Source organism: Denticeps clupeoides, chromosome 4 (assembly GCF_900700375.1).
Source record: "Denticeps clupeoides chromosome 4, fDenClu1.1, whole genome shotgun sequence".
NCBI classification, from domain to species: Eukaryota; Metazoa; Chordata; class Actinopteri; order Clupeiformes; family Denticipitidae; genus Denticeps; species Denticeps clupeoides.
The window spans coordinates 20,678,393-20,705,698 of NC_041710.1; the positions used below are offsets into that span (position 1 = coordinate 20,678,393).

Below are 27,306 nucleotides of genomic sequence, written 5' to 3' on the forward strand. Positions count from 1 at the left end.
CGCCGGGACGCGTTTTAGTGGCCGCGGCGGCCGCGTTAGTGACGCGCACCCCCCTCTCGGCCGAGCGAATGGGACAGGACCGCCGGTATATGAGCGGCGCGCCGCCGGCGCTCGCGTCACGTTGGTCTTTTTTTTGGCGGTTTTACTGTGAGGTCTGGTGGGCGACGAAAGGCGCGCAATGGCGTGGAATGCGATGGAAATCAACCCCGAGGTTTGTTTGGGTTTTGTATGTGTGTGTGTGTGTACTGCAAGGTCCGCTGCACGTGTGCGGGTTTTTCTTTTTTTAAAAATCCGTAGCGTTAGTACGCATGCTAACTTTGAATGTGTCCCTCTCGTGGTTTTGTCCCGCAGATGCTGAACAAGGTGGGAGTCCTGCGGCTTCGGTCGTCCTCCGTTCTTTTGTTCGATCTTTAAATGGTGGTGAGGTACTTCGACGAAGTTCTTACGAGACGAGGGTGCGGTCAGACGTGGCGGCTGCTAAAAATGTCGCTTTTATCCCAATGCGTGTGTTTTATTTTTGATTTCTGTATAAAGATGTATAAAATTGGAATCAGACTGGAGCGTGAGACTCCGCCGTCTGAGAAATTTCCAGAAGGATTCTCTCGTCTCGTTCTAGGCCTTAGCGTGAAAACTGCACCGTCTGATGCCGGCTGCTGATTTTAAAACGTGAAACGTGCCACGATTCGATGTTTGAATTGGCGCCAAGTTAGCAAAGCTGCCCGTCTTCTCGGCCACATGGCCGCTGTCCGTCCCACAGGTGCTGGAAAAGATGGGCGTGGGGTCCGGCTGGCGCTTCGTGGACGTGCTGGGCCTGGAGACGGAGCCATTGTCGTCTGTGCCCAAGCCCGCCTGCGCCATGATGCTGCTCTTTCCGCTAACGCAACAGGTAAAAGGGCGCTGGCGGCCGCAGGAGGACCCAGTAGGGGGTGCGCTGGGGAGGAGGGGAGGGATGCTCGCCGTCAGGACGCCACAGAATGGCGGGGCGGTGGCCTCGGCTGAACCAAGGGGTTCTCTGAGCGTTCGTTTTAGGTTTTTAATTTTTCATTCCTAGGCAGTCATTGTTCTACTGGTACGTTTGGACTCCAGACGCCGTGCTGTTTCTGATCGAAAATTCTTTTGTTTGTTCCATCTCCGAAACACAAAAGCATGAAGCTTTCAGAGAGAAGCAAGCAGTGGACCCAGACACTAAGGCTTACTTCCTGAAGCAGACTATAACAAACTCCTGCGGGACTGTGGGCGTAGTGCATGCTGTGGCCAACAACCAGGACAAAATTGAGTTTGGTCAGTTGAGCGAAGATGATACTCCGGCATTTCGTATCCCATAAATTTGATGTGAATCAGCAAAAAGACTTGTCTGCTTTTACCATTGTGACCTAAATCTAGATTTTTCTCCACGGGTAGGCAGTGGTTCTGTACTGAAAGCCTTTCTGGATGCCACAGCTGATATGTCACCTGCTGACCGTGCCAAACAACTGGAGAGCAACAAGGTTTTTCTTCCTTTTTAATTATTTTTTTAAATTCTCTGGTTTAATCAAACAAATGTGATCTGCATCATGCCTCCTCTTGTTGTACGTGAGGTTGTTTAACCACTTTTCACCTATGACTCTTGTGCATTGAGAACCCTAAGGCGCTTCGCCGACCGAGCCAGTTACTGGTGCAATGGTGCAAAGTTTAATCCAGCCATCTTTTCTTTCTCGAAGTGGCAATCACAAGTCTGGGCAGAGATGTCAATGCACAGCTAGGATTCTCACACACACACACACACACACACACACACACACACACACAGAGTGGTAGTGGTGATGTAACTTCTTATTAGCGTGTTTTTCTTTCTTGAGTGTTTTTAGTTGATCTTGTAGTTCTCGTAGTTTCCAGTAGATGGCGGTAAAATACCTTACTTAACCCTGAGACATCCTTCCCCCATTTTAGACTTTTTATGTTTTGATTGTGCAAATGACAATGCATCTGATTTTTTCCCAGCTTATCCATGGAATCCATGATGAGGTGGCTGCGGCAGGACAGTGCTCCGTAAGACTTCGCTCAGATGCCTTCCCTGAGTTTTAAATGGGTTAACCAAGCTAACCAGGCTATTTACTTTATTTATTTATTTATTTATTTATTTATTTTTTCCCTTAGGTAGCTGAAGACAAAGTGAATTTCCATTTCATCACTTTTGTCAGTGATAATGGCCAGCTTTATGAACTTGGTAAGCGTTGTGCTTTTAATGCATGTAATGGCCTTGGACTATGAGACATGACTACTTAGACTCCATTACCTTCTCATTACTTAACTAATGGGTATTAGTTCCTGATTTTATTACATGTGGCTTTCAATGCTTTACACATTGCCAGTAAACTTAAGTAGAAAATTCTTTTGGGATTTCACAAAGAAATACTAAAACTTTGTGTGTGTTTTTTTTTTTTTTTTTTTTTTTTTTTTTTTTTTTTTTAAACAGATGGTAGAATGGAGGGACCAGTGAACCATGGTGCCACTAGTGATGATACGTTCATCATGGTAAAGCTCACTACCAGTCTAGTTTATTCATGCCCTTCCACCTTTTTTATATTTTCTCTTATCTGAATGTATGTACAATTTGTAATTGAATTATCTCTTTGTCAGGATGCTGCCAAAATATGTAATCAGTTTGTGGCGCGGGAGAAAAACGAGGTCCGTTTCTCTGCAGTTGCGCTGAGCAAGGCTTAAGAAGTGTGTTCACGGATGGACAAAGAGCACATTTTGGCATCAACCCTGCCAGAAGCACTTCAATATAATTTCCCTCAAAGCTTCTTAATCCACCAGTTTGTCTTGTTATCTGGGGTACTGTTTTTGGGTGAGGATTTGTTTCCAATTTCATGGCAGTTGCTGTGATTTGAACGGTTTTAATATGTAGAGATGCTGGATAAAATATGATTGTCAATGATGGCCTTTACTACCCATCCAACTGCCAACCAGTAAAAGCTGGGACCCACATGAAACCTGTGTGCTTTTCAAAGGTTCAGTTCTTATTTGCACTTTTGTCCTTGAATGTAGCAATTAAACGGTGAGCCGTCAAAACACTAGCCTGCTGTGAGTTGTACGTATGGGCTGGGCGCGGTCCTGCGGGACTGTTCTGTAAAATGCTGCGTGTCGCTGTTCAAGCCTTACACATAGCGAGCACGAGCATCTCCATGTTCCAATAAAGTCACCTTTAAACTTGAATTCATCTTGTCTATATTTCTTTATCTGCCTGTTTTGGTCCTGCAGATGTCGACATTGCAACCATTTGTTTTATTTTTGTGTACACTGCACATACGAACTATACCAAAGTATGAATTGCGCAGTTTTTTTTGTATGTAGAAGTGTAAAGATTCTAGAAAATTCTGAGTATTTTAGCCGCCGTAACCACGAGGGCCATTGGGGGTCGCGGCCGTCGGGCGCCCCCTGCCGGCGGCGAGGAGCCTCGCGGCTGGTCGGAGGAGGCGGACGTCGCCTTCGCATTGGCTGCGGCGAGCGGACGGCCTCTCGGCTTTTTAAACTTTATTTTTAGCCGCCAGCGGGGTCCGCGTTGCAGACGCAGTGCGAGGAGGCAGAGGAGGAAAACGTGGGGGACGCGAAGGAGCTCGATAGTGCTGCGGGGACGAGGACGACGGAGCGAACCCGCCGAGGGTGACGGGACGGAACGTTCTGCAGCCCGATCTGCGAGTAAGGAGGCGCACGGAAGTTCGGACCGAGCGCTTGAATAATTTCTTCGGCCCGTCGAGCCGACACGGGATCGCTTTCATTTGACCTGCGGCACAACACGCTCCGCTGCGACGCCATGGCAAGTCCGGGGACAGACGCCGGGCCGAATCATCAGGGTCGCCGCGACCAGTCCGAACCGAGCCCCGAGCCTGCGTTCCGGGAGGCGCAGAAATGGATCGAGGTGAGTCGCGCTTGGCAGGAACAACCCGAACCCGACTCGTGAATATTGAATTCACCTGTTGGGACGCAGGGGACGCGGCGCGGCGGGGACCGGGTTACGTCTGCAGGCCGGGCCGCTTCGGGAGGCCGACAGGCCGGTTCGCGCCACACACTTCTGTCCCAGAAACGCCCCCTTCCAGCAGCGATCCGGTCATCCCGGTTGCCATGGCGCCCGGAGACAGAGAAGCGGATCTTTGTTTGCCGAGACGCCGCGGACGGACGGGGGGACCGGACCGGAGAGCAGAACCCCGAAACATCCCGAGGAGACCTCGAATGTTCCGCCGCTCACGCCGCGCCGCGTATTGTCGTCTCCCGGGATCGTCCGCACTTCAATTTGCGACACCCCGATAATAATATTGTGACCTATTTTATAGTTTTTTTTTTTGCCAGCGTCGCTGCTCCACTTTTAGGAAACGGGGCCTTGCAGCGCTGCCGTGGCGTGAAATTAAAATTCTGCCCGGGCTTTTGACCAGTGATGGCCCCTCCGCTTCTTATTGTTCCTGTGTAGTGTTAGGTGGTGGTGGCAGAGATAACCCTCCAGAGATTTGGAGTCTGACCGCATTAGAAAGCAAAGAAACACCCCACGTTATTCCTAAAAGCGCTGGCATACTCGGCCCTGCAGCCCCCCTTTTTTTTCGAAGGACTGTCAGCCACCCAAAATTCCTGCTGCTTACAATCAGCAAGGAGGCTTTTGTTGGGGAGAAACTGAGGAGAGCGCTTCACCCCCCTGCAAGGCTGTGGTCATTTTGTGATTTTAAAGCCCAGTTACACTGAAATCAAAATGCATGTATTTTCTCTCATAGGATAATGGCATTCTACGCCTGCCGGAATACGGTCAAAGCTGCTGGTACAAGATACTGGAAACAGTACCCAGCGTATACTGACCTGGAACCCTCCCCAACTAGCTGCACCCGGGACGTGTCTCTCAGGGTCGTTGATGGATACCCACCCTCAAAACCTCCTGCCCAGACCCCCCCCCAGCGACATAAATAGGCCATAGTGGTGATATCTTCTATTTAATCTTCCCCGAGGAAATCTGAAGTTGGCAAGAAGGAACCCACTTTGCAGAATTAACCCACAGCAGCGCTGAGTTTCCTACTCTGCCTAGTTATATAACGTTTACTTTGTGACACGCTACTTCGCAAAGAAAGAATTTAGATATGTAATCGCTGTGGAAGGAAGCACGTGGCTCATTCTTTAAATCCCATAACCACACTGACCAGTGTCATTCTCCAAATTTCAACCCTGCGCTTCTTCTCGCGTAGTATCGCAGTGATCTGAGTGTTCCTCGACTACTTAAATTCAAATCCACGCCACTGCTTAATAATTTAGCTTTTTATTATTTTACTAGGAGCCAAGTCCTGGGTGTGACTAAAAGTATTTATAGATCAGCTGCTTCTCACTGTCCTGAGAATAGCATTAAAAGCATTTCAACCGCGGGAAGAATTTACTGACTCTTCTTCTCTGCGGACCTTAGATCAGTTTTCATTGAAACATCTCAGAAGAACACAAGAACTCTTAAACTCATCTCAGTGATCTGATTTTGTAAGTGAGTGAAATAACATACAGGCCTAGACAGGGAAGGCAACATGATATTGTATTATTCTATATAAAGATGAATGGCATTAATATGAGAAGTTGTGAGTATGTGTGTGTGTGTTTTTCTCTCTTTTTTTGTACCTGACCGTTTTTCTTGTGCGGTAATGACTGGACGCAGACCAGATGGTGACCGTAGAGGACAATGGTGGATCCCAAAATCCCAGTATCTTCGGCACAGCAGACCGCATTCTTGTGCGTTTGCACGTGTATCCGGTGAGCGTGTAGGATGTCATGAAAACAGGATGCGTGGAAAACAGAAGATGGGAAAAGCGACTGTGCTGCTTTGTTCTGCGCTGCCCTTTGGAGTCGCATAGCGATGAGAAGTGTTCAGACAGCTGCAATATTCTAAAGCATCTTAAAATTTCTCCAGTCTTGTCCCTTTGCTGCTTTTAAGGAGTGGCCATCTTGGTTATTAGGGATCGTAGTCATGTGGAGCTGTGGCAGCGTTGTGGTGAGTGTGGAGTGTTATCTGTCAGGTGGGGGCAGGGGCTCTCGAAAACACCTTCCCTGTATTAAGTGACAACAGTCGCCAGTCATCCTCATCGCTGCATTGACAGGCACGGGCAGCCTATCAGGTTACAGGAAGACCAACAGCCGTTTTTCATTGGCCTATCACATTATCACATTACACAGGCTCAGTTGCACCGGTGGGGCCGAGAGGAATTTCCTCCACGTAGACAGGACAGTGCTACACTCCTCATGAGAAAAACAATAGGCCCATGCAAAGTGCATTGTCTGAAGAGAACGCATGGAAAGCCTTGAGTGCTAGAGATGGCAAAGGTCATTTGGAGAGCACTGTCAAGGGGACTGACAGAGCTCTCATGCTGTGACACGAATGCCACAGCAATCCAACAAACTGATGTGCTATCAAGATCATCTGTGGAAAAAAAAGCTGCATGTTTCTGGTCAGGGTATTTATTAAAGACACTTTTTGAGAAATGGTGGTTCATACGATTCAGTCAAGGTCATTAATGGAAGTGAATCACTATGATCTCTCTGAGAGGAGGTTAGTGGAGGCTAGCAGTTGTTGTACCTGCTCTATTTATAGGTGAATGTTGAATGCAAGTTCTGAATGCCCAGTACGTTGCTTGGTTTTTCAAGTCTATGCATTTTCAGTGCTATATGAAAAAACAGACATTATACAGACACAATATCTCATAATAACTTTTCTATCTTCAATTCTTCATTTTATTAACATAAAGTACAGCGTCTGTCTGCAGATATGGTAGATCTGCAGGGAAAATGTGGAAAATCCGCCCATTTCCGATAATCAACAGAAGAATGTGAACTGTGTTTTATAAAGCGAAGGTCAGCTCACATTTATAAATGATATCTGATAATGATTATCAGATATTCTTGGGTAACTTTGGCAACCTGTTCATTAAGGCCAATTGTGCTGGTGGAGGGTTCTTTCTGGTACGTTGCCCATCTACGCCACCCCAATATCGTCATGACCTTCCCTTCTCTGCCTTCCAGGGGAATGTTGACCCAGAGAGAACATGAAGCAATCAGCACTTCACCCATTTATCTGCCTCTGACTATTGATTCAACTGTAGTTAAATCTCCAGGCTCCATCACCATTGCATCATTCAAAAAGAACTGTGTTGCCATAGATACCAGATGTATGAACATACATACAAATGCATCTTAGTTCTGACTCCAGATCCTGTTCGATGGTTTGTTTCCTGTGCATGCGTGTGAGATCACCAAGCTGGCCTCTGTACAGATGGTTGGGGTCAGGGACACTTGGGTCATGTGACTTCACAAGCCAGCTGTCACAGCTGTGCATCCGCAACACACAAGTACACACTCACACACAGATTACATGCTATGATGTTCAGACGGGTATGATGGGTATGTACGCTTCTCTATCCGTCTCCTGCCTGTAGATAATCTTGAGTCAAAGAAGAGTCCTGTGTCCTTAGAGGTAGAACAGAAAGCGAACACTGATTCTAGGTCAGGAGTCTTTCTCATGCCAAGAGGTTCATTTACTCCACCAACTGACCATAATATCTACAGTTTATTTTTTAAAGAACACTCTTGCAGGTAGGGCCAAGGGTGGAGAAGTTTCATTGGAACTGAAATGTGGAGACCATCTTAAGACCATCTGGTCAGAGAACAAAACTTTCTCCTGGAACATTTGGTTGTCTGGACACATTTCAGCACCGATTCACGTTTGAGCCTCCTGAACTTAAACAGATCTTGTTTCCCCTGTGTATTTTATGACTAGTGAGATGTGCATCACTTGGAAATGGAGAAAAAGTATTTATTTTGTAAGTTGGAAAGATTCGTTTTAGGCTCTCTGTTACCTTTTCCTCTCCAAAAAGGCATGCATGTCAGCTTGATTATTAACCAGCAATTTTTTGTGGCAAAAAACAAACTGAATATCTGAACAAGTTGAGGTAGGATTTTACAATAGACTGAATCCTTTGCTGAAGAAATCATTGTGAAGCCTCTGTGTTACACCTCCATATCCATTTTTAACCCAGGCTTAGCTCTGTGATGGAAAGTTGCACTAAGCACATTGCCTCTTACCTTCATTGACACTTCTTACTCAGGCAAATGTCCAGTAGTGAGGTTTATGCTCAGTTCAGTTGCAGGTAATCACACCCTGGTCATTGTGTATGTGTGTTGCATGGTTTAGCATTTGTAACACGCCATGTGGTTTATGTCTGCAATATAATACAATATAATACAATAGTATTGCAGCAACTTGAATCAACAATCCTAATCGGTGCTAATAGGATAGCCACTTAGCCTACAGAATAAGGTTTTATGAGATATTTTGCCGGTGCTGGGGTGTATGTTGCTCGACTGCACCGTTGGCATGCAGGAGAGGCGTGAAAGAAGCATAGATTCACATTGAGACCTTCTGTCCAGACTGCATTCAATGTCAAACACACACAAGTGCCACCTTCCATTTTGCACATGTCTGTGTTTTGAAAATCTTTTCTTGTGCCTGATGAAAAAAGATTTTCCATTAATAGCCTGTGTCTAAGCAACCAGGGAGCCCAACGCATATGTTTCAGAAGATGTGCAGTTTGTTTTTTCCCTAGAGTCTTAGTCGTTTGTGTGTGGGTCACGTATTGAGGTAGGTTCAGGCATGGAAGATTATTGTAAATAGTTACCTACACATTTACAATGCATTTGTTACATTCATTGGTGAGTGAGTGAAAAAACTTAATCGCCTTCACCTCATATTAAAAATGTACAGAATTAAAGTGAGATGCCAGTGCAAAAAAGAAACAGAGACAAAGGGTCGGTATTTGTCTGTTTACATGATTCTTCTTTTGAGATATTCTAGAATTTCTAAGTTCTAATTGCTTTGCATTGTCTTTCTGGTCTCTGTGTTCTACATTAGTTTATGTTACCGCTTTGAATTCTAGGCTTTGCTGGGATTCCTCCCATCTGAGCATGTGTGTCAAGTCTATTCTTAGTGCCTCACTGCAGCTGCTGTTCGGTTTTGTATTTCACAACTGTGCATCGATCACTTTTCAGTCCTGCGTCAGTTTTGCTGCACTTTTCATTTCAAATTGAGTCAGAACTTCATGGCATCCTATTGGTTTCTGCATAAAAAGGTGCAACAATTGATCGTAATAATTGATTTTTGCCCTGTTTAAATGGCCATTCATTGAGTGGATCGAGTCCTTATTGTTTTCCACAGACCATCTTTGTCCAGTTGCATGTTAAGTTCTGGTTCTCCCCTGTTGTGCTTCACTCCTTTATATTACTCTGTCTACGGGTATGTAAAAGAGAGCCGCATGGCGGTTCTTCTTCCTTTTGCCCGCTCTGCTCATTAAGGAGATTACCTTGCACCGCGTGTGTCTCAGCGAGGGAGGAACACAGAGATACTGCAGCTGAGTGCCTTCTCCCCGGCCCGTGCGCGAGGATAGCTGGCTGAAGGCTGCGCTCCGTTTAGAGATGTGGGTTTTTATGGGGGCTCAGTGTCATTTCTCAAAAGGAGAAGGATTGCAGGGCGTTAGCAGTGTGTGTGACAGGTATGGGAGATGACATTTTTTTGAATGACATGAATATTTTCATATTCATTTTGACCCATAGAAGGTTGTTGTGTGTAGGGATTTTTTGAAGTGTGCTGAAACAACACAACCCCACTGATGATTGGGGATGGATCTACTGCCCTCATTTTCTCTGCCTGCGTACGCCTGTCTCCCTCAGGCTGCGTCTGTCTCTCTGTGTCAGCATTGACGAGTCTAAAGGAAATGAAAGAGTTCCCATTCGTCAAACTCACAGATATGCATATGAGAAAAACAGCATGGAGTTCTGCTGTTGGGCCACCACATGGAGGCAGAACAAATGAGAGTTGGCACAGGAAAACAAAAGCACTGGTTTCAAGCTGTCTCGGAGGGGTAATAATGTCTTTCCACTGGTGTGTGCGAGATGTCTTGCCCTTGTGAAACATCAGCATGTTTCTCTGTTGCGTCCTGGCAACCATTAGTTCTCACTCCAAGAGAGTAAAATAGGGCCAAATATTTCAAGTTTGGAGCTAAAAGTAATAGCACTTTCATGTGCATTAGAACAATGTTCAAATTGGTGCTGATGCAAAGGTTCATATTTTTGATGTTTCGTTTATTTTCGTTCAATCTGTATGACTGCTTCATGTGGAGTGTGTGGGCGGAGTGCAGTGCACATGGATTTGTTCCACCATCCAGTTCCAGATTCCTGGCTGGGGAAGGTTTCCTCAGCCCCTCAATTGTCTCCATTGCTCTCAGGGTTGGCAGAGAGCCTGTTGTAGGTGCTAGACGCACGGCTGAAACGTAGCCACACTTTGTAAACGCCAGCTTCCTTTTAATCCCATTACGGGGGGGGGGGGCTGGTGTGAAGTTATCATTTACCAGAGTCACACTGCAGAACTGCGATTTTTCTTTCTCTTTACCCTGTAAGGACTTCTCTGTTTTAGGGATAAGTTGGCGTGAAATGGACCCAATTGGGGTGGGAGAATTCTCAAACGGCTCAGACTAAGCTCACACACACCCATATACACAGCATGTGAACTCACACTGCAGAAAGTCTGTCATCTTGTGGAGGTTTGACAGATATTCAAAACCACACCGTGTAAAAGAGCAGGAGAGAATGAGGGGCAGTTTTTTCTTTTTACAGTGCCAGGCCTGTTTGTCTTGGTTCTGAACATGCGGAATTCATGATTTGTGTCTCCCACCAGTTTACTACCAATACATAATCACTTCTTCAGAGTCTACATAATCCTGATCACACATGAAATATGCTCTGAGGCCATGCTTTCCCCACCACTGCACATGAGCACACCCCTACACCCCATCAGGGTGAATACAACTATCTTTATCAATGCTTAGGGGATTAGCAGGCAAGAATAATTGCGTATGCCTGGCCTGCTGTTTCTGGCAATTTTTAGGTCTGGGCCATGCAGATGATGTTCGAGAGAGACTGGACCAGATGCATAGACAGACAGGCTGCTACCAGGACTGGTGTTTCGGATGAGTGATAGAGGGGCATTACCATCTGAAGGCCAAAGCATCTTGATCCATATTCTCCATAGCTTTTTATTGAGAACCTCATGTCAAACTGCTTTTGTTGTGGTGTGTTATTTGACTCTTTCACTTTTATCCTGAATCAGTCATTACCCTCGTTTAACGGAGAAATACACTTACATACTGTTTTACATTGCTTAATGTTTCATATGATTATCAGTGCATGCTTTTCATATTCAAAGGATCAGACATTTGCAGTACAATCAGCTTTGCACAGTGAGTCAGGAAGCTCAGTCTTTGCCATTTGTAACACGAGCGCATCTGAGCATGTGCAAAAGAGACTCACTTCCTTCTGCAGTCCCCCGTCTCAGTGCCAGAGTGTCTGGGATCTGATCTGTGTTAAGCAGGGAATGCTGATCAGGTTATGTAATAAGGGCACAGACACTTTCACTGTAACTCTCGCACATTTATTCAATTGAAGTTTTTGCACGGGGATGCACAAGTGATTAAAGAAAGTGTGTGTGTGATTGCGTTGGGTAATTGTTAGTGTTAAGGCAGGAGTTGGATTGTCATCAACAGGTGTGTGTGTGTGTGTGCCTGTGTGTGCCTGCCGTCATGGAAACCATGGTTTTATTTGGTACTTCCTGTCTTTTTTTCAATTTGGTGCTGTCAGTCACCATGTCTGTCCGTCTGTCTGTCCCTATATCATTTTCTGTTTTGTGCCCAAATTAGTTTGTGTGTGTGTGTGTGTCAATCTGAAGTTATTATTTTGGGAGTGTGTGGTTGGTATCAACTCTGGAAATGGATCTGCTTTTTCATGCTGGGACCAGCTGCTGTGGTATGAACGCAGGAGAAGGGAGGTGTAGTGCATTATACTGGGAAGCCATTCAGCTATTTCTGGCCTAACCTCCAGCAGGTCTTAACTCCAGCTTAACCTTTAAAAATCATGCATGTATGTGTGTGTATAGAAGTGAGTGTAAGACACATGTCCCCACACTAGTCTATGATTCAGCCATGTGTCTGCCAGTTTGTGGGGGGAGGCTGCGTAAAGACAGACACGGACAACTGCGTTGTGGTTCAAGAATGGAGTGGATGGTGTTCGGTGCTCATATATTCCAGTACAGAATGGTGAAGCGGAACTTGTGAGGAGGTCCAGGATGTTCTCCAGTGTGCATGCTGTTTGGTTTCGAACCACATTCCCCGGCCTGGTTAGGGTGTCTTTGCTAAACCAAGTTCTAAACTCATTAAATGCACATAAAGATGGACGAGGCAGGAATGTTTATGACACTCACAAGTATTATTAGTAAATTGAAATGGACATGGCCATGCACAAACCAATGGTCTGTAAATGATTCAGGAGATCTTATTTTCGAATTTCACATTTCTTATTAAATTATTACTCAATTAATTTGAGTAAGAATTGATAGAATACTGAATCATTTTATATTTTAATTTCTTTAACCCTGTCAAATGTATTCAATAGGTATGCGCTGTGGAACAATAACCTGCAGTGAAATCAAGAACCTTTTCCATGTACCTTATCCAATGCACATGTCTTCCAAACTAGGTTAAAACGAAACCCTTTATGTGGTTTAAAATTACGACAGGCCAATTTTATTTAAACTGGGTCTTTAAAGTCCAATCAGCCATGAGCCAATGATTAGTCACTTTTCTTCTTGTTTCTTGCTTAATAACGGTCAGAGTCCACAATTGTTTGTTTGATTTCATCTTATAAGACCATTGAAAATAAATAGGCTTTGTGTTTTAAGACTCTTACAAGGCAGGAAGTGTGTGATTGATTTATACTGTAGCCCCTGGACATGTCCGTGAATGAGGTGTTGTTTAGGGCTCTAGATTTGCTTCCTGTTTTAGAGTAACATCCTGACCTTTCCACCTATGGGTCAAGGATTGCAGATCCTTCCAAACGTGTCACTTACTTCATACAACAATACCACAGGTCACTTCAGGTTTGGGCTGAATGTTTTAGAAGCTGTGTGGTCTTAAAAGAAATGGGTTCGTACTGTTCCGGTGACAGGGTATGAGGAGGAGATCTGAGGAGATCTGACAGATCTGAGGACATGAGGAGATCTGTCATTTTCACTTACACAAAAAATTGCTGTTAATTTTACCAGTATTGTAGGTTAAAAAAAGTTCTCTCCTATATTCTATTTTGGTTCAGATTTGTGGTCTATAGTGTGTGTGAACTTCCCAGATTTGTCAAACATGCCAGTGAACTGTAGTTACATTGCACACAGATTCAGCACAGTCCTAGCTTAACTCTCTAAAGAGTGGATGGATTGGACTAGTTCTTACTTGGTGTCACTCCAGGTCTGGTTGGCAGACGTGCATTTCATGACAAAAGAGCTTTGATTGTAGGACAAAATTTTGGATCTCTTGTGTATGTGTGGATCTTAGGGGAGAGGTTGATGGGAATAATTTGGGATCATTCCAAGCGTATGGGAGTTGAATGTTGCGGCAGGACCCCCTGGACCTATCTGAATGGTGCATTTTATGCCTCCCTGTGATTCATCAGCAAGCAAGAACAATCCACGCTAACAGAGAGGGCTTTTTTTTTTTTGCTTTGGGGGGCTGTGGGAGAGAGAAAAGGGGGAGTGCATGCCATGCATTTGTTTAACCCCTTCTCTGGCATGCACACACATACACCCACAAATGCGCTTTATTCTAACTGCAGCCTGAATACAGAAAGAGAGAGAGAGAGAGAGAGAATGTGTGTCTGGATTCAGTTGTACTCAGTTTACAGCTTCCTATAATTTTGTGTCTGGTTTACTAACATTCAACAAAGTTCAGGGAGACCACCTACATTTACAATGCCTTAACCCCACACACACTCACTTAACAGCATTGAGATAAATATGCCCTTCACTCCTTGACCTCCGACCTGCACAGTGCTCAGAATATCACTGTGGCCATGCTCAGTCATGTTGTCTCAGTTGAAATTTATTTATACCCGAAGTCAGGAATTCAAATAGACCCACAACCTTTTATCCCATAACCCAGCAGGCCGTAGGTCATCCGCTGGTGTGGTCTTTGTAAGTGTGGTCAGCGGGTGTTCATGAGAAGAGGCTGTCTGTATGTGCGTAAGTTATGATGTGAGATATTGGCAAGTTTGTTGACAGAAGGGCTTTTTCCTCCAGTGTGAGGAACTTCCTGATAACTGTTATCTTTGGCACAGAGACACACAAACACACACACACAGACACCCCTGGCGATTTATCCCAGTAAGTCGCAGTGCCGCAACTTCAGATGCTCTGCCAAGCTACACTAGCTCTTCCTGGGATAAAGACCAACTTATTCAATACACCTTTATTCCCTTCAAAAATACTGATTATGCATGCCTCAGTACTTAAAAGATTTTATGCGTATTAGTCCATTTCAGCTTCAACCACCGCTCATGGCCACAGAGAGAAAAGAGGCCTTATGTGATCTGATTTCTGCACAGCCAATACATTATTGAAGGTTTCATAATACATGTATGTCACTGACTTGTGACGCCAAGTCCATGTTTTAAAACTGTGATTGCGCTTCCCTTGGCAGCGTAATGACCGCGATTGTATTAATGGCATTAAGTATTAAGTGTCCTGAATTATCTGGATTATAGGATGATGTTATAAGGAGGCTGTGATCCATGCAGCGAAAACCAACCTCACACACATATTAACACAAATACAAATCTAACATTTGTCACTTCATTTATTTATTTATTTGTTTGTTTGTTTTATGGTTTGAATCCGTACCCTTGCTTCGTGTGATTTTGCATGCACTCCCTGTGCGGGTTTCCTCGGGGTTCTTTCTTCACCCTTCAACCCTACACCCAATGCCCAGGATGGGCTCTTTACTTATATCAGTGTATATGGTTGTTCTTTGAAAGAAAGAAAAAGAAACATGACTGCATCGAGATGTTGTTCAAAGGGTCATGCCCAGTCTCTTATACATATAATGCATATAATTAAGTCCATCATGTCTTAAATGTTGAAGTGACCTTATTCAAAAACCATCTATTGGAATTCAACTAATTTAAGTATCAGCTTTCTTTTCAGTAAATAAGTGTAAAAATATTGTGTGTGTGAGTATGTGTGAGATTGCATTTGCAATTGAAAAGTCCACATAAACTAAAATATGAGGCAGTTTTTGTAAAACCATGAGACCAGTGTGCAGATTATCAGACCGAGGGCAATGACAGGAGTGAGTGTGTGTAAAGTGTGTCTGTGTGTGTACATGAGCATGCGCATGTGGCACAAATTAGAACGAGGAATGTGGATCGTGTTGCACGAATTGGAGTGTGTGAGGTGTAATACGTTTTGTGTGTCACGACGCCACCAGTAGGACAGTAACCTACATGAGAGAGTAGAGATAAAAATCAGAGTGAGTGAGTGGCAGTGAGGTTCACAATAGGTCAAAACATGAGCTATTTTCATTTGAATTACTGCAAGTTCTCCTTAACAGAAACCTAAACTGCATGGGACACAGTAAAGGGTGTACTGATTAAACTGTGAAAAGTTAGTACAGTTTGAGAATGCAAGCAATTTTTTTTTATTAAGCCTCTAGCTATTACATCCATATGCATTGATCACAATTCAGAATGAGTTAGACACATAGACACACTTTGAACTAAATAGAATCTGGGTTTACATCATAAGGTATCCAGACAGTCCAAATGCTTGTTTTGATCTCGCTCCTAACAAATAGGCCAAATGTTGTGAGCTAAGGAAGAACAAATTTTGTATTACCAATTATGATGATTTTTAAAATGTTTCAATTCCTTTGATTGACAGGCTGTGACCGGGAGAACTTTTGGAGACAAGGACTTCCGTGGTGGTCTGGAGAATGGAATTCTGCTATGCGAGTGAGTTGCTTTAAGTAAATAAACAGTTTTAAAATACTATTAAGAGTATTTTTTAAAAAATGCATTTAAATAGGTGTGGAAATACAGTGGTGCTTTATGAACTCATTCAGTTGTTGGCTTTTCACAAAATGGACAAAATTAAAAAGATTACACAATTACACCGTGTATTGAGGAAGATTATTCCAAAGTACATATCTATATGTGAACATCTAGGACCACTGGTTCATTTGAAGGAGAATGGGTTAAGAGTCAGGTGTGAGTGGGCAGCCGGGGGTTGTAATTCTAAACTCAATCACTCTTAAGAGCAAGATGTGTAATGTTCTGGATGTTCACAAATGGTCAAGAAAATCTGATGTTTTAGCTCAGGAAGTATCTAAAGGGTTCACAAAGTTTCACGTGACACTGCGCTCTATGCGAAAACATGCAGCATCAATATCCCTGATTGCGCGCACTAGTTTGTGCTGAGCAATTCATTTCAGTAAAGAGTAGGTTAACATAACTCACTGTGCAGAACAAGGAATTTTTCACAGTTTTTGTGTCGATTCATGAAAAACGTGACAGCTGTTTCTGCTGATCGAAGCACAAAAGCACGTTGTATTGTGAACAAAGGTTCAGAAGGAGGGAATCCCCAGTTTGGCTGTTTAAACCCAGCCAAGGATGCATAGTGTGGGATGTAGCCCCCCTCTGATCATGGATAATAGTAATGGGTGCTTCCTTTTGAATGGAGTGGATGTCTGCAGACCCAGTTTAGGAGTGAGGATGTTATCTCAGCACCCAGATGGGCCTGCTGGTCGAGACAGTCGTTGATGTAACACGTCCCCTGTCTAAAATGGCCGTGAGAACTTCTCATACGAGGGTCACAAGGAAATAAAATGCTTCAGCTTATAGCATTGGGTGCTGCAGATCAGCAGAACATTTTATTTTATATTTAAAATGAATAAAAAAATGAATTAACTCGACTGTAAGACAGTCTGTAATTTAAAATGTGAAGAAACAAAAATGTAAATGTATTGCAGAAAGCTGTTGTCAGCAGCTGTGTCTGGACAACCTGACATCATCCTGCATTATGTCTTCCGTTTCTATCTCAGAATGTCATTGTTTCTCATGAGAACCCTATGGTGTGTCGCTCTCATCTCCTGACATTTCCTATCAGGAAATCAGTCTTGCTTCACACACAAACACCGACACAGAATACACTCACACACCCACAGAATACAAGATACCAGTCAGTTGTTTTTTTTTTTTTTTTTTTTATTCCCATCTTTATTCTTTAGGTTGTTGAGCTCCATCAGACCAGGCCTAGTGAAGAAGATCAACAGGCTTCCAACACCCATAGCTGGATTGGTAAGTGTGCATGTGTGTGTCTGGGTGTGTGCGTACCTTCCTCCTCATTGCTCCGGCCAGCGTCAAACCTGCTCTCTCAGCACCAAAGCATGGGAACAAAAGCTCTACTGTGAGGAAACAATAGCTGTGTGTCTGTGTGTGCACGCATGCATTTGGGATGTGTGTGAAGGTTTATTTGGGTTGTTCTTGTGTCTATCGCTCCCCATCTGTTTGGGGCAAATATGTGAGAGTGTGTGTTAGCAGCAGATAGAGCACGGTTGCTGTATTCACTGTGCACTTTATTGACTTGTGCTTTGTTGGAGACACTGAACTGAAAATCACTGTCCCACCCTTCATTACAGCAACACATTTTGTCACCGTTGTGAGGACCAAGGGAGCTTACTATTTACGTGCATATTAATGTTTATCTGCTTCCAGTGTTATTCCTATCATAATGAGGACTGTTCTAAATTCAATACATAAACAAACACTATACTCATACATATACACAAAACAGTGATGTCAGGAAGGACCATACCCAGCACCTACTGAGAGATGAGGGCAATTTTGCTTCATTGGTGCCATCCGCAGACACCTTCATATCGTAATTTAGGGTTTAAAGTGACTGGATTTTCCACCCTCTCTCCTCCAGGATAACCTGACTATGTTTCTGAGAGGATGTGAGGAGTTGGGACTTAAAGGATCCCAGCTGTTTGATCCTGGGGATCTTCAGGACACCTCCATACGTGCCAACCTAACGTATGCAATCACTGCTTTTGTGTGTGTGCGTTTGTGAGAAAGCTGGCTTTCCGCAGACTTATAGAATTACATTGCCACTGCTTAGCCTTCAGTAGTTCAGTTTCTTGTCTTTTCTTACTCTGTGTCCTGTCTCATTTTCTCCACATGTAGTGGCTCTGAATGCAACAGGAAGCTTAAGAATGTGAGTAACATCTCATAGATTTTACTTTTGTATTTTTCTATCTGTCACAACAATGTTCATTTCATATTTATATCATCTCTTGTGACATTTCCCAGGTCCTGATCACTATATATTGGCTTGGGAAATCTGCTAACTGTTGTACGTCATATAATGGCCCCACCCTCAATCTCAAAGAGTTTGAAGGGCTTCTCTCGCAAATGAAAAAGGTATAGAAACGCATGTCCTGCAATATCATACACAGTTCTCAATTGTGTCGATATTTCTGCTTCTAATACAAGAATTACATGGAGGAAAGAGATGAAGTTTTTAGGCATGTTGTCGCTGGGGGTGGATGGGCGAGGGGTCGCTTGACCTGTAGACACTTAGTACTAACCTGAATTGACATTTTTTAAAATAATAATAAATACATTTAAATAATCTAAAACAAACTACTACGGTCAGTAATTATCTTTACAACCACATATATGGTACATATAAAAATAAATAATTACTTGTCTCCTCTTACTTGTACCCCTCTCCTCTGTTGCTGATGCTGGTGCTACATGTAGGAATCTGAGGACACCGAGAGCCCCAAGCGCTGTGTACGTGACAGTGGCTACATTGACTGCTGGGACTCTGAAAGGAGCGAGTCTCTGTCTCCACCGCGACACGGCAGAGACGACTCTTTTGACAGTCTGGACTCATTCGGCTCCCGCTCCCAGCAGACACCCTCACCAGATGTCCGGGCTAACAGTGATGGTATGTTTTTCATTTTCCCTTCGATTCCGCACCAACAACAATGTGCAATAAAGGTTTTTGCAGGGATTAATTATGTTCATTGTGGGAACTTCTCCATTGGTCTGCGAAATGTCTCCACATCAAAATTTACACAGTAAACTTATCACAGTAAATGTGATAACCCCTGTATCAGGAGCCTTTGTGTTAAGTGTAAGGGCATTTGTCCTAGGATGCTGGACCTGGTCCAGAGCCTCTAGGTTGTGCTGTCCACTCAGCAGCTCTCTGAAAGCAGCTGTGTCCAGTCCATCTCCGGCGTACGGCTGAAAGGGCAGTCTGTGGGAGCAGCTGCCTCCCCTGTCTCCGCAGACACACCATATAGACACACCAAAGCGTTCATATTTTCACAAAGTACATATCCCAATTAGGGCTGCTAATAACACATGGGATAATAAAATAGTAAGTGATTAATTCTTGAAAATAGGTCAGGCCTAATCCTGACACATTTGAAATTTGCACAGAGCTGTCTTTTATAACCAGTCCCGTGAGATGAAACAATCCTCTTACATGGTTGGGGTCTGAGTGCTTTAATAAACCTCTTTTGTAATGGTGGATCACGGCCACTAGTTATTACATTAACTAGACAGAGATTTTCCAGGCAAACTGTGTCCTAGGCCGAGCGGCAATTTAATTTGAGATTTCAGATTCAAAATATAATCTACACTAAATCCCTGTCTGAAATAGCATTTTCAGGAATGTTTTCTGTGAGGGAGGCTGACATTGCAGTGACTTAAGAAACCTGTGTAAATACACCTCAGTGCCTTGCAGCTATGAAAGACAGTCCACTAATGAAATACCGTCGCAGCTACAAACACCACTGTTATTATTTTTCTGCATGTCGTATATATTTTCTGCATAGCTGTCTGGTCACAGTCTTAGGGTGGTTAATGGTGTGACTGGCAAAGCCTGTTGGTCTTAATATTTGATCCATAGCACGGTGTAAGTTACCTTTAAATGAAGGATTTGTTATAGACGCTATTGATCTACAAATGTGCAGGCAAGCAAAATATGCTGAATGAGAATTTTTAGCATTTAAGGATACATTGTCATAAGAAAGTAAAATTATGTTGTGTACAGGCAGCAGAACATATATGGAAAGTACACAGCTATTAGGTTTCTCCTGAACCACACCTTGTTATGGTACACACGTGTACCATAATTGTAATGATTTCACGCAGGGACAAATGGTGTGCTTTATATTAATGCAGGTAATAATTACCTGGATAGATATTGCATTGTCAGGAGGAGGGAAATACTTTAGAGGTGCTCTTACATTAGGACAGACAGTATTGCTCAGCTGTAGCCATGGTGGTCTTCTTTGACCTTTTCCCAGATTACTCAGATGGAGGAAGCCTTGTTTTCCTTCTGGATCAACAGTAAGAGCCTGGATGTGTAGCTAGCTGTCTTCCTATACTATACAATTTTGGTGTGTGTCTGTGCACTGAGAGTGTGTGACTGCATGTGCTGTGATTCATAACCTAGATTCTGTCCTTCACAGACTGCGTCCTGCACACACCCCGTTAAAGGGGAAACTCTGCTGCAGAAAAGCCAGTATAACATGCAGTTCTTTGGACCTATAAAAGAATATGAATAATAAATAATATTACAAATCAAGTTTGTGACCTTGCTCAAAGGTAGTTTAATCCTATGTTATTAAATTACATATGCATGTGTAATGTAAACAATGCATAAAATTGTAATTTTTAAAATATTTTAGACCTCTTTTTTTCCCATTTTAATGTGGAATTCTCAAAAATGTGAGCTTGTAACCTACCAAGGCTGTGCTGGATACATTAATTTCATTTGCCATCTTGTGGTTGGATATGGAACTGTCTGTGTTTCATTGTGATCGTCTGCTTTGCAACCACCAAATTCATAGTGGTCAAAATCATTAGTTGTGTTATGAGCCAATACATTAAATGCAAATACACAGGCCAAGTTCACACACAGACTCACACTGTCTCCGCTACCAAAGATTCATGCCACGCGCTTAAAAAAGCTGAACCGCTGTCCTAAATAAAATCTATTTAAATATTTAAAAACTGAGCCCCGCAACCACAGTCGCATACTTGAGGTTCGGATGAATGAATTTGAGAAACTACATGGCCCGCATACACACACATTGACTGCATGTCCTTCTCTGCTCCGTCCCATTTCTTTCTTTCTTACCTCAGGTCGAGGAAGCGACTCAGAGGGTGACGCTCCCCACAGGAAGTTGCCGGACGTACGAAAGGACGACATGTTAGCGCGGCGGACATCCTACAATGAACCCCGGGCGACCGTGCCCTTCAACCAGTACCTGCCCAACAAAAGCAACCAGAGTGCATATGTGCCCACCCCACTGAGGAAGAAGAGGACAGAGGGGGAGGACAGCCGCAAGAGCTGGAGCACTGCCACCACGCCCGTCAGCTCTGACAGGCCTTTCAGGTAACCATAGTGAACCTTGGACACAACCTTGCTTTTAAATGGAAGGTTGACGGACCTCACAGGTATCTCCGCTAAACTCTGTCACATGCACAGGTTGCCCCAGCAACTAAACCAAAAAGGTTTTTTGAAAGTCTGAAAGTTACCATGGTTATTTCGTTTCGTCCGTGTCCAGGTAGATGCTTTTCCAGGTTCCCTTCGGTTGGAGCCACATTCATTTATTTCCTTTATCTTCATTTATTTCTTTATTCACTGTGATCTTTCTGTTTGTTCAAAATAGCTTTTTTTTCCATCTGGTATATACTGTTTACGATTTACTCTGATTCACTAAACTGGCTTGATAGAAAAAAAGATCCGTGTTAATGGGTTGGGCATTAGTCTTACTGTAGCCTCACCCCCCCACACATTATTTACCCACCCAGTCACCCTGAACTCATCCAGGAAGATTGCCCACCCGGGAGGATTGCCTCTGGAACCGACCAAACCCCAATAAGAACCACAGGGTCCCTGAAAGACACCGGGGGCTTCTAAGGGTCCAGGGCTCCCATAAGACAGTCACATGGGCCGGGGACTGTGCTGTGGTGCATGAAAAAGATCAGGAGGAAGAGGATGGAGGTTAGGAAGATGAGGAAGCTGGAGAAGGCAGGGAATTAGGGGTCCTACCTGCCACTGTACGCTACTGAGTACAGCCGGTCAGCTAGTCCGAGTGCTGGCATGTGTGGAACTGGACTCACAATACTAAGTGTTTGTTCCCCCCCCCCCCCCCCCCCCTCCCTTTGTATGGCAGCATTTTTGTGATTGCTAAATGCTAAGCCACCACTATATTTAAGAGGCGTGCTGTTTTAAATATGGAAATGTTTTTTTGCCCTCAACAGAGGGGACATCAGAACAGAATTTAATTGGCAGTTTGGCCTCATGTAATGTTATTTGCTTGGATATTGTGGTTACAGATATACGGGGAACGCTGGGGGGTGTATCACAAGAAGCTTGCCAAAGCTGTGGTTGCTAAATATGGCAGTTTAATGGTTGTTGTGTGTCCCTGTCTGCTAGACACTGTTTCTTGAACATTATTTGGAAGCCTGCTGGAGTTGTGCTTGAAGCTTATGGGGTGAAAACACATCAGCTTTAACTATGTGTGTGAATTGCTGCTACAACTAAAGACACTAACATGAAATAACATGGAGCAGGGTTGAAACTGATGTTGTGACAACCGCCCCCCCTTAGTCCAAAATTGGAGAGAGCGATGAGACAGAGAGAACCAAGACATCTTGCCCTGACATCATCCTCAGACAGGACAATGACTTCCTACAAGCCCAGCTGCAGGCCTGGGACTCTGATGAGGAAGAGGAGAGGAAGGTGCCCGACGTGCAGCGGGATGACCTGGCGTCAAGGCGGGCTGCGCATGAACAGAGCCCCAGCCACCGCAGCACATCACTTCCTGCCTGCAGTCTGCAGCAAGAAGGACCAGGAGGACATGGGAGGGTATCCGCCGGGCTTCCCAGCGATCTGTGCTGGAGAAGATGGAAAAATGGAAGGCAGGAGACAGAAAAACAGGTGTGGAGAGATGCTGACCAAGCGTGGATTTTAACCAAACTGCATGTGGATTTGCTTCCGGTTGATGCACAGCCTGAGTGAATATACAGCAGACACCTTTTTTATATGTAGTCTGAGCTTTTTTTAGCATCTTTGTTGTCCTTATGTTAGAAACAGGATTCATATTGTAAGCCTGTTCTAATACCAGCTCTGTGTGGCTCACATATTTACCAGAGGACCTCACAGTCATGGGTTTGATTAAAGAAATTGCTCCCATTATGTCCTTGAGCAAGACACTTGACTTTAACACTGTAACTAGTGGTTGTTGTTCTCTCTGGTTAAGAGTATTATCTAAAATATCGTCTTCTTGCTTGTATGTTGCTTTGGATAATAGAGGCTGCTAAATGGACGTAATGAATGGAAGATATGGGTCCTGCATGAACTCGTCCAGTCTTAGAAGTAGAGGATCATAATGCTGTGCTTCAAGGACTCTGCTGATGTGTGTGCATGTGCATATAACCTAATTTCCTAACTTCTGTAATTTCTTGTTATTTTGTGGTCCATTTTTCTGACTTCTGTTTTTTTACATATGGTATCTTGTATGTGGTTCTTTGTTGCTGGGTTTGTATGATACTTTAGTGAAAGTGAGCATCGGCCAGAAGTGTCCATCATAACACGTAAGGACAATCCATTCCTGAGCTCTCAGAGACAGACACTGGAGGAACAAGCAGATGATGGGGAAGAGAACAACAGGGTGGCTCCTCACAGAAAGAAGGATGACCTGGCAAATAGGAGGGCTCGGAGTGGGTCCGTCCCGCAGAGAGATCCATTGCTGCCATTGGTCCAGACATCCATCACTCCATCAGACATGGAGAAATGGCAGCGCCTCAGAATGAGTACAGATTCAAGGTGCTGACCTATTAACTATGTCCTACCATGGGGCAACGGGATATAATGTTTAGCTGATGATGTGATAGTGATGATAATGAATTGATAAATTGCAGTACATTTCATGCTTCCAAAAGCTAGACATATTTCATTGAGGATGAAATGTATTATTATTATTATCCCTACTGCTACAAGAGAATAGAACACAAATGAAACACATAATTAGCATTAGCCTAATGAACGTTAGCATTAAGTCAACACTAGGTAGAGAAAAAACTTCATCAATTAGCATTAGCTGTCAGGATTAGCTTAATGAACATCAGCATTAACAGCTTCTACTAGCTAAATGTTGAATTTACAAATTGCAAAATGGCTTTTTGGTTGTCAGTTGTTTTGGTATGTACATTAGAGTGAGAATATATTCAGGACGTTTGATAATTAAGCTTCTGCTGAAAATATCTATAAGCATATCTTAAATAATGTATTTGCCACATAATATTGAGGTATGGAAATAGCGGAAAGATATACAAAGGCAATCACACAGCAATAAAATAATTTCCAAAGAGTTTAGTTTGAATAACAATGAATAAAAGAGTCCCCTACAGAATATAAGCACAAATCTAAGTCAGTAACAACTGAAATATCATTATCTCCTAGTATGCATAACAGGTTTTGCTTTCAATTGCACTACAGTGAGAATGAAGTTCAGAGTGCTGAAGTGTCCATCGTAACCCGTAACGAGAACCCGTTCCCAAGCGCTCAGAATCAGAGACAGGAGGAAGATCACAGCGAGGGACAGGAAGTGAAAGACGTTGTACCCAACCCACAGAAGGATGACCTGGCAAGAAGGAGGGGTCACAGTGGACCCCTCTCACATAGGGATCCCATACTGCCACTGGCACAGTCATCCATCACACAGTCAGATTTGGAGAAGTGGCAGCGTCTCAAGATGAACACTGAGAACAGGTGCTGACCTTTGACCCAAGTTTTTTTTTTTCATTAACACCATTAAAATTGAGCCATAGGTGATGTTGAAATTAGGAGATGTGATGTGGGTCTGGGTGTGACATTGAGGGGGTTTGTGGATAGTCTGAGGTCAGATGAATTACAACGAATATTAAACAACCTCCGCCATAGCTCCGTGCTTTACTTTGATCTTTAGAGAAGACCTTTAATTCCAGAAGAAAGCTTTCATTTGCACCCTACATGGCGTGATAAATCGCGGCTGCCCATCTACTGCATGTGATTGTGTGCGTGTGAAGGTTGGCTCTGCTCTTGGTGTTACTTGGCAGCAAGAAGGTTGGGTCTCGTCACCAGTGAATGTGTGCTTAAGGGAGATGTTTTGGCCACAATCTTTGGGACTTTTGTGAGGTTGTCTCAGCTCTGATGTCATAGGATCAGTTAAGTGGAGAATTTAAATGTAGCTTCAGGTTTTCTTGGATTTCCTCTATAGCAAAGTACCAGTGGGAACTGTTTGGTAACTTAAAAATTCGTGACTTACCCTTAAAACTTAAACAGATTTAAGAACATTTTAAGAACATTTAATCTTTATAGTTTGTTGTGGCTGATTGCACTAAATTGGTTGGATGGAGCTTGTGAACGGCAATTTTAAAGTCTTTTTAAATGCTTGTTGGAAATGTTCCTTGTGTTTGGCATGACTGTCTTGTAGTAATTTGTAGGTGATTTCTTCAATCTTCAGATTTTGTGTAAGCTTCCTTTGCAGTATGTACATTTATATTTACATTTAAATTATTTATTTAAATTTCTCAAGTTTCTTTTGTCATTTGTCCCTCACCTATGTATTTCTGTAAATCACATTACACAGTCAGGAGTCTTATTCATCACCACTCTCATCTGTTGTCATATCTAACTTTCACCTTTTCCTCTTGTTTTTTCGAATTTCTTGACTGGTGTATTTTTTTGTTTGTTTGTTTTTTTTTTTGTGTGTGTGTGTGTATGGCATGAATTTTGTGTTTCCGTGAACAGCGAGTCGCCCCCTATCTGTCAAGCCTGCATTGAGAAAAACTCCATCCCCCCAGCTATTTCCAAGACCATCGCAGCCCAGGACGACTTGGCTGCCCGCCGCACCCGTGGTAACCGGCGTTTTCACGGCAACCGGCAGCGTTTTGTGACATTTGGTCCTGTGACAGAAATGGACCAGCAGTGCTGGGAGCGCTTGAGCATCTCTCATCCTGGAGAGGAGGACGAGGAGAGGGGCGAGATGGACGAGTCGCAGACCCTCCAACGCCTCCTCTCCTCGGCCACTGTTGCCATGCCCACCATCTGCATGGGCTCTCAGTTCACAGAGCGGCTGGCCAGGTATGGCCTGCAGAGGGCCAAATGGGCCAAACTGTTCCTGGCTGAAATGTTGTGCCAGAGACTGCTGCCAGGTGTAGTTTAGCTGTTTGACAAATGAAGTATGCACTGCCCGGTTGTCACAGTGGAGATTGCAGCCTCGTGTTGCCAGACTGGTTCTTGTGCTGATCCCCTCTCACTGGTTTGTTTCTGCTGCTTCTGACTTATGTTTAATGTGTCAAACTGGAGCTAAACGCAGCCCTACACGCTAAGCCTGGGGCTTGTTCGCTCGTGTAATGTCAAAAGGCAACCTCAGGACTTACATTAAATTAAGAGCACATGTGACATATTGCCAGGTGCAGGTTTAAATCATTCAGAATGAGGAAGTAGCAGGATGACAGCTGTCAATCATTGGTTTCCTCCCATTTTAAAACATGATTAAGATAATTATGGAGTGACTTTACACCAGCAAACAAGACTGACACTTAGCGTGTGGCACTGCTCTTTAGTGCTGTTCACCCCTGTTAAAATGACTGATATAATTCAGCATGAGAAGGACCCTGCTTGGAAAGGACTGCGCTTGTTCATAGCAGAGCAGTCGTGATGGAATTATGTATGTAAAATATATCGAATTGGTAATGAGATCTTTGGATAATGATTTGGTTTGAAAGAAATGCATTTGTCGCTGCATCTCGCTCTCTGCGGTCTTTTCATTTTGTGATAGTTCATGCCGCATGTCTTGTTTCTTCACCTCTCACTCACACAGTGATGAAAGTGGCACTGATCACAGCAAAGCCCTCATCCCACGAACCAGTGTTGAAATCGCACAACATCTGACCTCGGCTGAACACAAGTCTCTGGATCAGATTCATTATCAGTCCCAGGAGAAGGAGGAGGGCTCTGAGGAGGATGAAGGGCTGGAACGACAGCCAGATCTGGAGAAAGATGACATGCTGGCACGGCGGACAGGGACACATCAGAAACCAAACACCTCTGGCTACAATCGCTTCTTACCAAAACCTGGCCACAAAGCTCAGCCCTACAGAGAGGAGCCTCATATCCCCCAGCAAGAGGAACTCAAAGATTGGTGCAGACCCAGGATAGAGGGTGCTTCAGATTGGGGTATTAAAACGGCCAGGCTCTGGAAAGATCAGAGGTGGGATAAACTGATCTAGTAGACTTATAGTCTGACTTCGTGTGTGTATTAACATGCTTGCGTTGGACACTTAACTCCTCTGACGTGGACTGGATTTAAAGAAATG

The 27,306-nt window shown here is 43.8% G+C and overlaps 2 protein-coding genes across 2 annotated transcripts in view; both read left to right on the forward strand.

Annotated features, from left to right (window-relative positions):
- The first annotated feature begins 83 nt into the window (after nucleotides 1–83).
- Nucleotides 84–3,198, forward strand: LOC114787695 (ubiquitin carboxyl-terminal hydrolase isozyme L1-like). Its single transcript, XM_028975499.1, has 9 exons — nucleotides 84–211; nucleotides 352–363; nucleotides 758–886; nucleotides 1,146–1,281; nucleotides 1,402–1,487; nucleotides 1,981–2,028; nucleotides 2,137–2,206; nucleotides 2,456–2,514; nucleotides 2,620–3,198. The coding sequence occupies exons 1-9, from the start codon at nucleotides 179–181 to the stop codon at nucleotides 2,701–2,703; spliced, it is 657 nt and encodes a 218-aa protein (XP_028831332.1). The 5' UTR covers nucleotides 84–178; the 3' UTR covers nucleotides 2,704–3,198.
- Nucleotides 3,199–3,456: 258 nt separating this feature from the next.
- The window catches only part of LOC114787847 (LIM and calponin homology domains-containing protein 1-like), a 33,054-nt gene continuing 9,204 nt past the window's right edge, over nucleotides 3,457–27,306 (forward strand). Inside the window, 14 exon segments of the mRNA XM_028975741.1 lie at nucleotides 3,457–3,901; nucleotides 15,797–15,867; nucleotides 17,142–17,211; nucleotides 17,843–17,949; nucleotides 18,100–18,130; nucleotides 18,226–18,336; nucleotides 18,679–18,868; nucleotides 21,079–21,331; nucleotides 21,751–21,831; nucleotides 22,618–22,836; nucleotides 23,501–23,770; nucleotides 24,443–24,715; nucleotides 25,736–26,068; nucleotides 26,811–27,200. Of these exon segments, the coding sequence (XP_028831574.1) occupies nucleotides 3,797–3,901; nucleotides 15,797–15,867; nucleotides 17,142–17,211; nucleotides 17,843–17,949; nucleotides 18,100–18,130; nucleotides 18,226–18,336; nucleotides 18,679–18,868; nucleotides 21,079–21,331; nucleotides 21,751–21,831; nucleotides 22,618–22,836; nucleotides 23,501–23,770; nucleotides 24,443–24,715; nucleotides 25,736–26,068; nucleotides 26,811–27,200 (2,504 nt within the window). The 5' untranslated portion in view covers nucleotides 3,457–3,796.